We start from the raw sequence: 17,627 nt of genomic DNA, 5'->3' as shown, positions 1-17,627 counted from the left end.
TGATTTTACACTTAAGGATCTCTTAGCCTTCCTTAATATCCATTACAATCTTGTTCTCATTTCTTTGAGACACCTTCTCACTGAGGTCTTTTTGCATCCCACAACTTTATACCAATACTCTAATTTCCAATCCATATTACTTGCAGCTTCTCAAATCTATTTGTCCTTCTCCTCCATAACCCATTTTTCTACCCTAGTGTCAGCCTCAGTCATAGCCTCAAGTTTTTTAATCTTCCGGATAAAAACCATTTTTGTTGTGACTAAGAGAATAATATAATAAGAACTATGTCTAAATAAATGACATTTATTGAAAGCATCTAGAAAATTTTAAAATGTCTATTTTTTTCCATGTAAACATACAACTTACAAAATAATCTTCTTTGAAATGATTTCTTTTTGCAACATCGTCTCTAAAAGGGGAAAAATGTAGATACCTAACATTGTCCACTGCCAACCCACACCTAATTTTAGCCTACCCTAAACCAATTATTTACATATATATACATTAATTCCTTAATTAACCCGTTTTTCTACCCCAAAATACTAAATGAAATAAATATGATTTATTTATTTAATTAATTTCACCTTTATCCTATCCCATTAATTAAATAAAAATGTAGCTATTTAATTTAACAAATTCTTATTTTACCTTAATCTTCGTCTATTCAATCCTCACTCCTCATTGTGTTCCATGGTTCATAATTGAAATTTGTAGTTATTTAACAAGTGTCCCACCTTTTTGGCTTCACATATTTAACTAAGCCTTGTCCCTAATTCATTAAACTTGGACACCTTCCCAAAAGTCAAAATAACTTTACATCCTATCCATCGATTTTAACTTAAACCTCTTAATCTTGGTCATTCCTATAAGAATGCTCCCTAACCTTATCCTAAGCCCTATATGTTGTTTATCATGTGACAATTGTCATGTGAGTACATCTTTCCAGCATAACCCTAATCCTCATTTAATCATAACCATCCATTAAACCGCTTAATCCTAGCCTTTGATTGTCCTATTGAGAATTCAATTTAAAGATGCCTCTCGTCCCATTTAGACATCTTTTTGTATCATATTGTTCTAATGTCCATTTGATGGGCAGCTCATCTTGATCTTAAAGTCATTCTCTAAGAATCTTGAGCAACCACATTCATCTATCTACATCAATACTTTATTTGATCTTTCAGAAGTTGAGTTTCAAATTTTATTTTATGATTATTTTCTATTACATCTACTATAATGTAATTTCAATCTTCTTTTAAATTCATATATTTATTTGTTAGGGCTAATCCTATTTTTAATCAATTCATAATTTTTTGAATCTGAAAGATTAAAGTTCACTATCATTTTCTTAAAAAGCTTTCTTTTACTCATCTCTCTAATTTTCTACATAAGAAAAAATCATATTAATTTAACAACCTAAAAATTTAAGATTTTACTATTATTTTGAAAACAAAAACTTTCTTTACTCTTTCTATCTAAGTAATGTAAATTCTCAGACCTCCTTTTTGATATTATAATATTATTGTAAAATATTATTTTGTTTTAATATCTTCTTGATTGACTGCTGTTAGTATTTTGTTGGAGGTACTTAACATTGTAATTGAAGTTAGGCTGGATACTAAACAACAAAAATAAGCATTTGGTGGAATCTCTGAAAACCAATGCAGTGGAGGTAACAGTGTGGAGAAGACAGGATCAAAAAACAAGCCCAAAAATACAACAGTCAAATACCAGAATGTAATAAATGTACTGGAAGTTGCTAGTGCTCCTGTTATGTTAGTTTTGCTCATTATACCAATGCATCGTATCACAGTGTTAGTTCTAATGGTGAAGATGGAAGCAACAGTAGCATTATCTATACTTTGTGATCATTTCTCCAACTCCTCAGGAATTTCTTTGGATGAATGGCTAGAGGTACTTGTTACAAATTTTTAACAAGTTTATTATTCTTTGGGTTAGCCTAGATCTAATTGAAAGCCTAGATCTAATTGAAAGGTTGATAGGTTTTACTTTTCAAGGGGGTTTTATTCAATGATGCATGCATTTTGTGACCTTTGGCATATCACGGTAGACTTTGTGAAATACATTAGGCGGGCAAATTTTATAAAGCACTCGCTATCAATCTTGCAATACAATAGAAAACTTTGGTGGGAGTTTAAGAATTAAGTTGTTATATAAAAGAATCTGATCAATATAAAATTCTGATGAATGTATTTAAGATGGTTTGATTAATGAAGTATTGGAACTTTGCATGAGGTCAGGCATCTCAGTATTACTTCAATCCAAGCATACTTAATCATGGAGTTTCTCATGTTTGAGTCAGAAAAAGTATTAGGATGGGTGACCTACTCTTAGGAAGTCTTGATGCTTCAGTCATGTATGCATCACCTCACTAGATATATGTTCATTTGAACCACTACTCATGATATATGAGTGAACCAATTTAACTCAACAATTATGCAATTAAATTCTAATATTATATCGTAATATGAATCCCACTAATAAAGATGATTTTGATTGCTAAAAACTAATAAGAAATAAGCTTCGGATATGTTGGAAGATAATCCCAATTACTCACTGCCTTTCCTAATATGTCCATTTCTCCCATATCTATTGTCAATCTTCAACATTAAAGACTAACTTAAAATCTGATCTTTCTTGGATACAACTGGATTTCAGTCTACTCCTATCTCAATCTACACCTCCAACCTATCACCTATCCCATTAATTGTTCTGGCACGGATTGTGGGGAGATTGATAAACAATATTTTATTTTTGTACCCTCTCTTCCGTAGGTTTATAGTTGGTCTATGTATTGTACGATAAATCTTTGAAGTTATTGTTGAATATAAGTATTTTCAGAGCTATAAAGAAATGGTAGCTAACCTATTAAGGATGTTTCTTTCTTTATATCTTGAAGAGGCAAAGTGTTTTAATTGGTTAATCTGCATGATAAGTTGATATAAATACAACCCACTATGGTTTCAGTTTATAAATCTTGTTACTCGTGATTCCTTCAGGATTTGCTTTCACTTGTTATTACAGCCTAACAGAAAATGAGTCATCTGAATCTGCTTGATAGGGAATTCTATTTGTCTTACAACATTCCCCTTCTTGTATCAGAGCAAGTTTGCTAGGAAGAAAAAGCTAAACACTTTTATTTGCAGGCATTGAAGATAGAGCTGTTTTAGATTGGAATAACCATTGTATTGAAGGTTTTGTTTTTGTATCGTTTTGGAGATATTTTTAAGGAGTGAATGATGTATATGTATAAGGGTTACAGATGCAGGTATTGTGAGAGCAATCAAAATGGGTATGAATGGTGTCCCCATTTCTCACATAATGTCTTTCTACTCTTTTTTGGGAATGCATCAGAATCGTAAGCTGCTCCTTCTCCACTAACAAAAACAATTAATGTACCTTCACTTTCACTTGCAAGTTTGATAGAGATATTGGCTTCTTCGAATGCTACTTCAGATTCTTTTCTTTCCAGGTCAATGAGACAGGGTTGCCGACTTGCCTAAGTCTTATTTGTGTTGGTTGTTGATGTTATGTACTATGTTCTTAAGGATTGCAATATGACCCCTAGGGTCAAAGTCATCTCTCTCCCTAATAAAGAGGAAATTATCAATGTTCAATTTGTTAATGATACAACTATCCTGCTTGTCTTGGAAGAGGAGAACCTATCTTCTCTGCTACACAATATTGAAATATTTGGCAAGGCTTCAAGGAGCAAAATTGCTCTCCATAAATTTACCTTGCTAGGATGGACTAACTCCCCCCCTAACTGGCTGTCTAAATTTGACCTGGAATGGGGGGAACTGAACCTAATCACTAGATATCTGGGTATCCCTTTCTCTATCTCCCCAAATCTGAAAGAAATGTTCAAAAACAAATTAAGAAATTCCTATGGCCGGATGGGAAGGGGAACAGGAAACAGCATGATATAAAATGGGATTGGTGTGTTAGATCTAAGATGCAGGGGGCATGGGCCTCAAAGACCTCAAAATTTAGGGCATTGCCTTGGCTGCAAAGTGGATTTTAAAGCCCTTGATGACAATGAACCTTGGAAAATTCTGATCAAACATAATATATAGTGCTCCCTCCCTAAAAAAGGTGAAGAAATGGAGGAACTTGCCCATGTGTGACTTGATTGCTGGCATTTTTGAGATCTCTCCTGCGGGCTCAGAGGTCTTTAAGTCCTTATGGAGGGCTTGGAACCAAGTCAAACAATTCATCAGTAATAGTGGCATTGTTGATAATAAGGGTACTTTGAACTTGGGCAAATCTATATGGTGGAATATTCTGCATAATGGGTAGCAACTGGCTTTCCTTCAAGGGTGTTCTACCTTGAAATGGCACAACTTAGGTCTTGTTACTTTTGAACACATCTTGAAAGACAGTTCTCCGATTTCTTGGGATGCTCTTAGTACGACCTTCAACCTCCCCATCTCCCAAGCCGGAACCTACAATATCCTCAAGAATGCACTCGACCCTATCCTCTCCTCATCTTTCCCTCCTACGCTCTCCCCAATTTCTTCCCTTTGTTGGGTTGATGGCTCTCCCCTCCCTCTAATGAAAGACAAACTTGTCTACTACTCCCTTTATAATTTTGAAGATATCCTAACTCATTTCAATAATGTTTGGAACCTCACCTAGGACTCTAAAAAGTGGCATTCTACTCTCTTGAGATTTTGGTCCGCTCCAACTGAACCAAAAAAGTTCTTTGCCTGGAAACTTCTGCTTCACAAGCTCCCTCTTAAAGACAATAATGGAAACCCCCTATTGTGTAAATTGTGTCATCTCCTTGAATCTGTGCTACATATTTTTTTTTTGTGTCATTTCACCAAAGAGGTGTTTAAATTGTTTGGTCTTTCAATTGATACTAAATGTCTTACTATTGATGAGGTGTTACTTGGTTATATTAAAGGTGGCAAGAAATGTGCTAATCTCTTTTGGTCTGTTCTATCCTTGGAAATTCTTTGGATCATTTGGAAATCTAGGGATGATGATGTGTTTATTGGCAAGGGTAGATAACTCACTGAGTCTCTTAGGAGACTCATTCTTTACCTTGTTGCTATGCAGGTCATAGTGGTTCTCTGCCTTGATGAGGGCAAATTTGTCAAATGGTTGAACGATGGTGCAACATATGTCTTCATCAGCGAGTTGTCACATGGCTTTACCTAGGACCGAATGGGAAGTAATAAGAAACACTTTGACAGATGGAAGAACGATGGCGCAACATATGTCTTCATCAACGAGTTGTCACATGGCTTTACCTAGGACCGAATGGGAAGTAATAAGAAACACTTTGAGCACGCACTAATGAAATTTATACAGGAAACAGAGCCAAGACAGTAGCGAGAGGACTTCATTCAAATGGAACTAGAAGGACTGCCTACCCACCCCTATAGAGACCAGTTCATCGAGGGACATGTATAGGTGTGGTGCGAGGGCAAATTGGGATGGACAGCATGGATCCCCCCTTTGGGAGATAATATAGATCCTGACTCCTCCTTCCTCTTTAGCTAGTTGGTAAGTTGTTTCTTTTATGATATGTTGTGTATATGGGACTTCCAATTTTGTAATTTTATAAATTTTGGGTTATAATATGTATTAGTCATATGCTTCATCTGTAACCTGAATGTAAGGTCACATGATATGGCTTTTAGGCTTTCCAGTAATGGTTTTATTGATACTATGAGTCCTATCTATTAGACGGTTGTGTTTTTTTCAACCAAGACCTTTGAATTTGTAATGTTGTTCTATGATTCTTAATACAAAAAAGAGTTTAATTGAGTAATTAAGTTATTAATATTTAATTGTACTACATTTATTGTTTAATTATTTAATTTATTTGATTTATTGTTGAGATGACTTTTATTTATTGATTTTAATTTAATTATTTATTTGAGTTCTATTTATTTTATTTTATTTATTTATTTGCGTTATTATGAATAATGAAGATTAATTATAAATTATTGTGTAAGAATTATTTGATTAAAATATGGAATATTATTTGTAAATAATATTATTTTAACCTACCGTCAAATTTTGAGGAAATATTTGTATATCCTAATTGAATGTCATTTCTATATTAAAGTAATTGAATTTGATATATTTTACCTACCCTTATTTTCAATTGGTCGTCTTGATTGAGTAGATAAGAAATATATATTTATATTATGTATTTTTTGAACTCTGCAATGGTAACTAATATATATGGTTTTTGAAATTTTTTTATTGGTGGGAAAAACTATAAAAAACTATAATCTAAAATTTAATTTTTCTATTTATTTTGGCTTGCTAGTTTGCGCACGGGTTAATCATCGGACATATCATTTCAAGTGGCTTTTGAATTTGGTTTGGTAGAGTGGATTGCCATTTGGATTTGAGAAGGCTTGACAATTTCGGATTTCAACTTCAAGTTTTGGTTCGAATTTGGTTTGGAAGAGTGGATTGCCATTTAGATTTAAGAAGGCTTGACAATTTCAGATTTCAACTTCAAGTTTTGGTTTTGCGAATTGTAGGTTGGTGGTTCTTACTTCTGCATTTTATTTTTGGAAAAGATTGTCTTCTTTGTGTCTACATATTTGAATTTTAATAGCTCTTGGGAATTGATTTGGTTATGGAAATGATTTTCCTTAATGGATTTCACTCTATTATGCATGTCTCAAAATGGGGAAAAATGCAGATTTGACTTTATGTGATGGTGGTGTGTTGTGTGGAAGTGTTTAAATAAATTTATAATGCTTATTGGAGGTAGTAATCCAAAAGTAGCTACATTTGAGTATAGCCAAAAGTGTGCTAGATGCAATGTGTCAAAGTAGCTAATGTAGTCCTGTTGATTTATTATTATTGAAATTAATTAATTATTCATGCTAATTTGAAGTCATGTTGAGTTATTATTATTGAAATTAATTAATTCTTCATGCTAATTTGAGGCTAAATCATCCTTCCATAAATATGGTAATTATCAAAGAGTAATGAACTTGGGTTGAAGCCCTAAATAAATTATTTACTGTGTATTTGCTTCCCTGTGTTCAAGCCCTAAAACAAAGTTGTAATTTTCTTTATATTATAAATCCTACTAAGGTCTCTTGCATGTTTAAGAAGTTTATTATTCTTTGGGTTAGCCTAGATCTAATTGAAACATTCATAGGTTTTACTTTTCTTGGGGTTTTTTCTTAATGATGCATGCAGTTTGTGACCTTTGGCATATCACCTAAAACATTCACTATCAATCTTGCAATACAATAGAAGATAATGTGGCTGTGTCATATAAAAGAATGAATTTTGGTGGGAGTTTAAGAATTAAGTTGTATTGTAAAAGAATCGAATCAATATATAATCTTTATGAATGTATTTAAGATGGTTTGCTAAATGAAGTATTGGAATTTCTCATGAGGTCAGTCATCTTAGTATTACTTCAATTCAAGCACACTTAATCATGGAGTTTCTCATGTTTGAGTCAGAAAAATTATTAGGATGGGTGACCTACTCTTAGGAAGTCTTGATGTTTCAGCCATGTGTGCATCACCTCGATACAATGAATGTTAAGTAGACCATTCATTCTCACTGGATATCTGTTATGAAATATGAATGAACCAATTTAACTCAAAAATTATGCAATTAAATTCTATTATTATATCGTAATATGAATCCCACTAATAAAGATGATTTTGATTGCTAAAAACTAATAAGAAATAGGCTTCAGATATGTTGGAAGATAATCCCAATTACTCACTGCCTTTCCTAAGATGTCCATTTCTCCCATATCTATTGTCAATCTTCAACATTAAAGACTAACAAAAACCTGATCTTTCTTGGATACGACTGGATTTCAGTCTACTCCTATCTCAATCTACACCTCCAACCTATCACCTGTCCCATTAATTGTTCTGGCACGGATTGTGGGGAGATTGGTAAACAATATTTTATTTTTGTACCCTCTCTTCCGTAGGTTTACAGTTGGTCTATGTATTGTACGATAAATCTTTGAAGTTGTTGAATATTAGTATTTTCAGAGCTATAAAGAAATGATAGTTAACCTATTCAGGATGTTTCTTTCTTCAGTTGAACTCTGTATGAACCTAATATTCATCTAGGTTTGACAAGCAACTTAGGTCATTACAATTTGTTTTCAGTAGAATCAACGCTCTATCAATTTATATCTTGAAGAGGCAAAGTGTTTTAATTGGTTAATCTCCATGACAAGCTGATATAAATACAACCCACTGTGGTTTCAGTTTATAAATCTTTTTACTCAAGGATTTACTCGTGATTCCTTGAGGCTTTGCTTTCACTTGTTATTACAGCCTGAAAGAAAATGAGTCAGCTGAATCCGTTTGATAGGGAATTCTATCTGTCTTACAACATTCCCCCTCTTGGTCAACAGAGACACAGCGACGCCGGCCAACATGGCTTTTTCTCTTTTTAGATGCAGGGTTTCTTATATTTTAATGGGATATACTATTTTTATAACTCTGTTTTGAGTATGTTAACTCTGTTTCTTTTTCTTGTTTTTTTTTTCTTTTCAGCTTTACAGAATTTAAGGTTGAGATGTACTATGTTGATAACTCTGTCTCGATTTATTGAAAAATAATATATTGTTTTTATTATTTTGTTTTTTTTCAAATAGATTTAATTGTATTACTATCAGAATATCCCAGACTAAATCTAGTTGACTGTATTGTTCTAATTAATTTCAAGAAAGTCAACTAGATTTAATCTGACATACTATTTAATCAGTATTACAGTATCTAAATAAATTTTCGAGCTATATATTGATATACAATTTCAATAGTATTCTTGTGAATGACAGAATTTGATCTAAAAATTCTCTAAAAATATAAATCTATAAATTGAGTTTTGAGTAACATAATTTCAACACCACAGAAATGCTTTCACTAAAAAAATCTTTACAGCTATCAACTCAGACAGCAGTAATTTCATTTTTCTACACCTTTATTTTATTTTATTACTCTACGATTATAGAAAAGCTTATTGCATTTAACACAAAACCAAATTCCCTAGAATGTGCCACTATCAAGATCTCAATGAAAATATCTTTTGGTGGCGCATGCCATCCTAAAGATTTGTTAGTTCCTGCCGGCAGGAAACTATAGCGGAGGCTATTTTGCGTAACCCGTTATTAATCTGAGCACACCCAACCAATCAACACATGGTTTTGTTGTAAAATTTTCCCTATTTCCTTAGTTTCTATCTGGTAAAGATGCGTATTATTTATGTTCGCAATCCAGATTTCCAGGAAAATGCAGGGTGCAGGGTAGATTGTCAGGAAGATGCTATAACATCCTACACGTAAACATTATGTGGAAGCAAATACTGTGCACAGATGCCCTTTCCAATGTGACGAATGTGGCTGTCTTAGAGTCTTGCTAGGTTCTGGAGCATTAAAAGAGTTGGATATGTCCAGATGCTGCAGTTTAACCAAGCTACCTGATCTTTCTGGTGAACTTAGAAGTTTGCAATTCTTATTTTATCCAAATGTGATAAATTAGAAGAATTGTGCAGCGACTTCCATTGCCTTGGAGCGTTAAAAGAGTTGAATTTGTCCGGATGCTGCAGTTTAACCAGACTTCCAGATTTTTTTGGTAAACTAAAAAGTTTGCAAACTTTAAATTTATCCAAATGTGATAAACTAGAGGAATTGTTCCATTGCCTTGGAGCGTTAAAAGAGTTGAATTTGTCTGGATGCTGCAGTTTAACCAGATTTTCAGATTTTTTTGGTCAGCTTGTTTGCTTGGAGAATGTAGATTTATCAGGATGCTCTAATTTGGCTAATATTTCCGACGATTTCCACACTCTCCCATCATTGACAAGATTAAATCTCTCAAATTGTAAGAGATTGGGTGCTGAATGGATGGATCGTGTTAAGGCAGTCAAAGTTTGTTGTATGTAGACATTTCAGGAAATGAAGGGATAACTCAGCGGTGGATGGAAATGCGAAGGGAGAGGAAGAAAGGAATTTAGCTGTGGTACTGATTCCTCCTTCAACGTAAGAGTTGGTGGTTTTTGTTAAATTGAATTTTGTAACTATACCAATGCTATTAATTTCATCACTCTTTTCGTTATGAGATACATACATTCCCGTCATTGTATAAGTTGCAGGATACCGAAGGAAAACAGTGGTCTTTGATTATATCTAAGATATTTAAGGGCGGGCTACTAATTGATGCTCACCAACGCCCCTTCTATTTATGCTCATTTTATATTGATCATTCAAAGATATTCATCGCCAATCATATCTGTTTATAAATATCTTCAGTTCCTGGATTCATGTCAAAATTCCAACTGATAAACATCTGTGTTGAAAATTTGCAGAAAATGGTGTTAAAATTGGCGATTGAGGACGAGAAAAGAAAGAGGAAAGCCCTTAAAGTGGTTGCAGTGGTGGAAGGTCTGCTACTTTTTCCTTTCCGCTCTCAAACCCTAACCCTAGATTTGTTCCTCTTGACAATCTGATGAATGAATATTTGAATTGCAGGGGTGGATTCTGTGGCTGTGGACATGAAGCAAAAAACGATGACTGTAATTGGGGAAGCAGACCCTTTGTTTATTGCCTCAAGACTCAGGGAATTCGGTTTTAATTTTGTCGAACTGCAGAGCGTTGGGCCTGCTAAGGAGAGAAATAAGGAAAAGAAAGAAGAGAATAAATCAGAGAACCCGACAACTGTGTATGTTCCGAGGGTTTATTATGATTACAGTTTGGAAAATGGTGAGTATAAATTCCGTTTCGAAAATGAGAACTTCTGTACCATCTGCTGAATTCTCATCTAGGGGTTTTCAATACCTATTCTTCCAAGAAGAAATCTCCATACCTATTTCTTGCAGCTCAGCTTACAAACCCACAATAGCTCCTCTTCTTTAATTTTTGTATTTAATTTTGCAATGCTGTCATTGCATTGTTTCAACTTATGTCCTAACCGATTGTTTTCTTCCCTTAGCACATTACACTGCTCTTGGTCTTTTACTCTCAAAATCTTTGTTTCATCGACTTCATTTTGTAGTTGTCTAAGAGTCTTTTCCAACTCATTTTTTTCTTTTCCTGTTTGAGACCACAAATCTTCATACTTTTGGCTTAGCATTCTTGCTTCATTGAGATCATTTTGCAGTTTCGGAATTGTAACTTCAAATTTTCCCTTGGAAGCGTCCCACATGTGCCTATCTTCAGCCAATTTTTCCTTCAATTGTTGAGTTTCATTAATGGATTGATTTAAATTATTTTCTAACTCAGCTTTTTCTCTACTTATTTCATTGCATAAGACTTGATTATGGTGGGCCAGAATCTTCGTTTTCTTGAGTTTTTCTGCAGCTTTACAATCGTACCTTCTAAATTCACCTTACAAGTATCCCAAAGGTAACCTTTTTCAGTCATTTTTTCATGTAATTCCTCATTCCTATTATTCAACTCTCTCAACTCCTCTTCCAATTTTATTTTTTCATGCCTTAATTGAATGCATGCTTCTTCATGTTTCAGGCTCAACACTTTTGTTTCATTGAGCTCATTTTGCAGCCCTGCAACAGTGGCTTCCAACTCTGTCTTAGAAGATTCCCACAAGCACCCAGCTTCAGACAATTTTGCTTTCAATTCTTCAGTCTCATCATTGTATTCTCTTACCTTATTGTCCAATTGATTATTTTCTTTCAGTAATTCAGAGCGCAATTCTTGATGTTTGTTAATCAAAATTCTTGCTTCATTAAGATCACCATCCAACTGTAAAACTCTTGCTTGCAAATCAGTTTTTTCTTGTCTCAGCTTACTGCACAGTTGTTCATGTCCTTGGCTGAATACTTTTGCTTCATTAAGCTCATTTTGTAGCTCTGAAACCTGGTTTTCCAACTTCTCCTTACAGGAACCCCATGACCGCTTATCCTCACTCATCTTTGTATTCAATTTCTTACTAGTATCGTTGAGTTTTTGAGTTTATTTTCCATCTGAATTTTTTCTTGCCTCAATTTAGTCGACAATTCTTGTTGTTTCTGGCTCATACAAATTTTTGAGACATTTCAAAGGGGTTTTAGTAAAGTCAAATTGCCATAGATTTGGGACAAATTAATAGAAAATTCAAAGGACAAGTTCAATCTTCTCTGAAGTATATTCTAAGTATTATATCCGAATAAGATAATAAACAGTTAAAACTCAATTTAAGGTGTCCAATTCAAAACACATCCATGTTCTTAGCATTCCTTTTAACCTATAAGCTAAATGATTTAAATGTGTTTCTCCTATATTTCTCGTTTTTCTCCTTCCATCTTTCTCATTTCCTCATTTGACATGTTCCTGACATTGATCAATTAGGAGAGTACATAGTATTTCCCTTCTTACCCGTCCTTCAATGTATATTTTATTCATTCTTGTCCAACATCATAGGTAGCATGGAATAATAAATAAGCATAACAGGTGTAGAAAACCCAAACCTAACAAAAGTCTGGCTTTCCAGAAAGCCCATGAGGAACCCAGTAATTACAATTGATAATGAGGGCAGTCATGGCACTAACAACACTCCCCCACACACTTAGACTTTAGGAGTCCTCTATTGTGGCACATAGATTGCCATTCCACGGAGCCATCAACCACACAAAAATGCTCACAACGTAATGAGTACAAGAGGTTTTCCCCTTCACATAGTATCTCCTCACTAGCAGAGCAACTGCCACCATCATGAAGATGAACAATGTTCTTCTAGAGAGAAGTTTGGAGAAAGCACACCCAGGCTAGAGAAGAGCTGCCACATGAGCCGTCTTTCATCACCAAGGTGGAATTAATAGGTGTATCTATGTACCGATTCACCAATGTAAATCAGGAAGGAATCATGCGCATCCTTACAATGTGGGTGATGCATGTATTACAAATACAGAGAGTTTTGTTATACATACACATTTGGTACTGATTTATTTTCATTCTTTTTTTCATGGACTGTTTTTTTTGTTGTCTAGATGTCGTTTATCCAAGGTTGTATTCAAGGACTGTTGATTGGGTGTTTTGTTGGAAATTTTGATTTTAAGTGGAGAGCATGACCAAATCTTAGAAGATGGATGTAAACAACTTCCTGCTTGGTTGATAGTTATGTTTTATGTTGTTATTTTTTAAGTAATACATGTGACATTCACCATTCTTATAAACTTTCTCTGACCACATTTGTTAATTTAGCTATGCTAGGTATTTGAAAATGTTCTAGTTTTTTAATAAATTGAATCTTTATCATATATGTAATGATCTCACCTACTATAAATGAATATCCACGACTTCAAAGAAGCTCTGTTAAAAAGAAATCTTTATTTTACATCATACCTTATTGTTATGTATAGTTCTCTTTATGTTTTGAATGAACTTAACATCCTGTTCCACAACTCTCATGTTGCATATCCTATTCCACAACTCCCATGTTGCATACACAAAACTACTATATAGTCTACATCTACAACTGCCAATTGCATTTTCATTAAAGTTTCTAAACCCTTTAAACAAATTGTGTCTAGCTTGCTATCACTCGATTCCTTCACACATCATCTGATGATATTCTTGTATCCCTAATGCTTTATTCCAACACTCTTATTTTGGCATAAGCTCTTCCATTTGACCTCCTTGTTATAAGACAATTTAGCTACCAGCCTTAGCAAATCCTATTACAAACACAATCCTTCATTCTCTGGAACTTCGCTGCCATGCAGCTCTTGTTTTTAATGTTTTGGATAGCTTTTGGATAACAGATGGGACAACTCCCAACAGGAGAGAAAAACTGTTATGAGAATAAGAAATATTCTCAACGTATACAGGTATGCCCAGTATTCATATTATGGCTCTGAAGGCCAATTTATTTCGATTTTATAACAACAACAACATTCTCAACGTATTATGATTTTATAAGATATATTCTCAACGTATACAGGTATGCTCAACGTATACAGGTATGCCCAGTATTCATGTTATGGTTTTTGGCAAACTAATTTTGTCTTAATTTGTAAGAACAACAATTACTTTACCATTTATACTAATGTGATCGTGCTATATATTAATTTTTCTAGTCGAGGTCGTGTTTCTTCGATTCTTAGACAGACACTCCAAGTGACTTAACGAGAAGAGCACAGATGCATAAGAGCCACCAGATTAGCGTATGACCTTTTTTCCTTCCAATATATATGAAGTGAAATATTGAACCTCTCCCAATGTACTTTTAATAGGTTTCCACGAATGTTGAAGAATTTGTCTTCTTGTGTAAAAGGTGTTGGAATGTATTTAAAATCTATTGGAAGGTAAAAAGAGTCTGGCACCGTTGTCTCTGGGGGACTGTTGTAAGAATTCCCTAGCCTGGGTAGGTTAGGTTGGGGACCTACATTGAATTCCCTAGCCTGGGTAGGTTAGGTTGGGGACCTACATATTAAAGAAGATTACAGAGAGAGTGAGTACTGAACTGAAAATAACCAAGGCTTTGTTTAATATTATCATTTACTAGTTAAAAGGTAGGTAGTTAAATGGATACTCTGGTAAGATTTTTTTTAATTAGAACCTATTTATAAACTCAAGTTTGATCACTACTATTGAAAGCAAAGAGAATATTGTAGAGATCCATTCAAACCAAACAAGGTTAGTACACAATTAACACTACCAGCCTTCAATGCAATGCATAAATCAACAGTTGAGTCAATTTAGTTTTTTTTGGTATCAAAGGAGCTCTACCAATATATTCAAATAACATACCTGATTTTCACTTGTTTGAAAAAGATTGTGCATTCACGAAGTTGCCTCCATAAGATCAGTATCAATAAATTTTTAGGTTTTCTAACATCTTAGAATGGTTTTTTACGTTTTCTGACATCTTAGAATGCTTACAGTGAAGGCCTTACATGGTGTTTAACCTTTTTGAATTTCAAAAAGCATTATTGACAAATATATCCAATGGAAACCTTTTTGAATTTCAAAAAACATTATTGACAAATATATCCAATGGAAATCAGAAATAGAAAACCTTTAACAATATTATTACCAATTGTATCTTAGAATACCCTAGGAATGATTATTATGCCTGGGCATTTTAAACAGCTCAGAAGCTCCAAATGCCTGGGCATTTTAAACAGCTCAGAAGCTCCAAAGTAAGTACAGAGGGTCATAGTACCCCCTTTGGAACTTCTGAAGTGTTTAAAAATTATAGTATCAACGTAGTTGACTACTATAAAATGAGCAAGGCATAATAACCGTTCTCTGCATATTCTAAGATACAATTGGTCCTGATAGTGTTAAGGGTTGCCTTTTTGAAATTCAATAGATTAATAATGTTTTTTTCAATATTGTATTGGGTTAATGATGTTATGTCATAGATTCTCATGAAGGTTACATAGTATGACCAAGATCTATAAATGTATAGAACTATAGATAGTGCCATCTAGCTAAATACAATAGCTAGAAGGTTAACATTATGTAAGGCCTTCACTATCTAGAAGGTTAACACTATGTAAGGCCTTCACTGTAAGCAATCTAAATGTCAGTAAACCTAAAAATTTATAAATTTGTAAAGGCAATTTTGTGAATGCCCAATCTTATTCAAACAAGTTAAAATCGGGTATGTTATTGGAATATATTGATAGAGCTCCTTTGATACCAATCAATGGCTATGTGCCATATTAACTCAATTGCTGATTTATATATTTCACCATCCTGCATTGCATTGAAGGCTAGTAGTGTTAATTGTGTACTGACCTTGTTGGGTTTGAAGGGAGCTCTACAGTATTCCCTTTGCTTTCAACAATGGTGATTAAACTTGGGTTTATAAATAAGTTCTAGTTAAAAAATATCTTGTCAGAGCATCCATTTAAGTCTATTAAAACAGTTTGCCTTTTCCATTTTTTCTTGCCAAGTTGTTCCTCCTAATGAGAAACTCTACATTCTTTAATTTTCCAATAGTTGTTTGGATACATAAATATAATGTTACCGTGTATTGCGGTGCAGAGCAAAGCAAATTGTATTGTTGAAGGGACAAATGGTAGCAAGACAAGAAAATGCAGATGTATGCATGTGCTTTAACATTATGCATTTGGAGAAAATGTTGTAAGTATTTGTAGTCATTGGGCCTGTTAATCTTTTCTTGGCTTTATTCATTTGGCGGAAGTGTATCACATTATCTGATTATTTTTATTCCTATCACCTGAATAACGCCACCAAATTTAAACTTGACTTTGGTTTTGTTCGATAGTCAGCAAGCAAAGATTGCAAAGGAAAGCCATCTGAGCAATTTAATTAAGATCTTTCGTTGATATGACTTGAAAGCCAGGGAGAAGCCAGAATTATCAATTTTGATAAGAGCTAATAGTTGAAGTCCTTTTATGTATTACTGGATTATTCACAACCATTTTTGTGGAGGATTACACGTTTTAAGTCTAAGAAAAATACTCTATTTTTCAATAGAATATAGGTCTAAGTTGGTTAATCTATAATTAGATAATTGTTTTTCAATTCTGAATGAATATTTATTTTATACAATTATGAATTTTATAAATTCTTTTATTTTAAAAGATCAAATTTCTGTAAATCTATAAGTCAAGTCAAAAAGAAAACTATTAGAAAACACAAAATCTAGATAACCAAAAGATAAGGGAAAATCAAAATTAGGAAGTCCATCATCTTCACCAATTGTGCTCAACCAATTGAGATACAACTTTTGACAAATATTTTGTATTTTTAATATTTAATTATTTATAATTTTAAATTTAAGAATTTATATATTTATTTATATTTGTAATAGTTTTGTATAAATTTATATACTATTATTTTTAAATTATAATATGCAATTTAAAAAATATATAAAATGTATCTATTTTTTATATCAATTTTGTCATTTTAATTTTAACTATAATATTAAATCATATATGTTAAAAGGTTTACCAATAATAGTAGTGAATAAATACAAGATAACTATTAAAGCATGTCCTTGATGTTAGAGCATGGGACAAAGTTGACACCCACAACAAAAATAAACATAAAAAAGTATGTGTTATAAGTTGTAGCAAATGGATTAATGTATTGACATGAACATGGAATTTGATATATAAATGGACAAATTAATATTGATATCATTATTTATTTATTAGTTCATTTTTAAAGCAATTTAATTGAGCTCTTATCAAAATATTTATGATTTTGATATCGAAAATGATTTAATGTATATCAATTGATATTGATATATATGTGGATGCTTGTGTGAGATGTGTATATATTTATATAAATATACATATAGATATGTATATACATATACATATACACACACATATACATATATACATATATACATGTGTGTTTGTGTGTGTTTGAGCGTACTACTTATGGTACATGATTGGTCATACCTTCTTAGATTGCACCATCTCCATATAGTTATCATTTATCATATCTTGGTCACTCCATCTATTGGTTGAATAGCATAGATATGGATTCCATTCTTATGTCTCCTCTCCATGTGGATGTAGGAAAATTTTAGCCATGGACTATTGTTAAAAGATCTCAAAATATCACACCTAGGTCAAGGGTGTGCAGTTTTGAGATCAAATTGGAGATTTTGTAAGCGTTTAGCTCCTAACTCTCATGGTGTTGTTAGTGTGTTTTTTACATTGT

General features: G+C 33.2%; 1 protein-coding gene across 3 annotated transcripts; it reads left to right on the top strand.

Annotated features, from left to right (window-relative positions):
• Window positions 1-10,295: 10,295 nt before the first annotated feature.
• Window positions 10,296-16,059, top strand: LOC131063823 (heavy metal-associated isoprenylated plant protein 39-like). 3 transcript variants are annotated; one of them, XM_059213475.1, is made up of 4 exons: window positions 10,296-10,424; window positions 10,512-10,742; window positions 11,340-11,384; window positions 11,505-11,641. In XM_059213475.1, the coding sequence occupies exons 1-4, from the start codon at window positions 10,304-10,306 to the stop codon at window positions 11,525-11,527; spliced, it is 420 nt and encodes a 139-aa protein (XP_059069458.1). In that variant the 5' UTR covers window positions 10,296-10,303; the 3' UTR covers window positions 11,528-11,641. The 3 variants fall into 3 exon arrangements, with proteins under 3 accessions (XP_059069458.1, XP_059069459.1, XP_059069457.1); XM_059213476.1 differs by lacking the exons at window positions 11,340-11,384; window positions 11,505-11,641 and adding an exon at window positions 15,972-16,059; XM_059213474.1 differs by lacking the exons at window positions 11,340-11,384; window positions 11,505-11,641 and adding an exon at window positions 12,696-13,011.
• The last annotated feature ends 1,568 nt before the right edge of the window (window positions 16,060-17,627 follow it).

Source organism: Cryptomeria japonica, chromosome 10, assembly GCF_030272615.1.
Source record: "Cryptomeria japonica chromosome 10, Sugi_1.0, whole genome shotgun sequence".
NCBI lineage: Eukaryota > Viridiplantae > Streptophyta > Pinopsida > Cupressales > Cupressaceae > Cryptomeria > Cryptomeria japonica.
The sequence above is the reverse complement of the archived record's forward strand: the minus strand, read 5'-3'. Positions and strand labels throughout refer to the sequence as shown.

Bases quoted from the DNA above. Each gene is read 5' to 3' on its own strand.
- LOC131063823 (XM_059213474.1), top strand. From the start codon at position 10,304: ATGTCAAAATTCCAACTGATAAACATCTGTGTTGAAAATTTGCAGAAA. The intron at 10,425-10,511 runs GTCTGCTACTTT...TTTGAATTGCAG, and splicing joins AGTGGTTGCAGTGGTGGAAG to GGGTGGATTCTGTGGCTGTG. The intron at 10,743-12,695 runs GTGAGTATAAAT...ACCATCATGAAG, and splicing joins TGATTACAGTTTGGAAAATG to ATGAACAATGTTCTTCTAGA.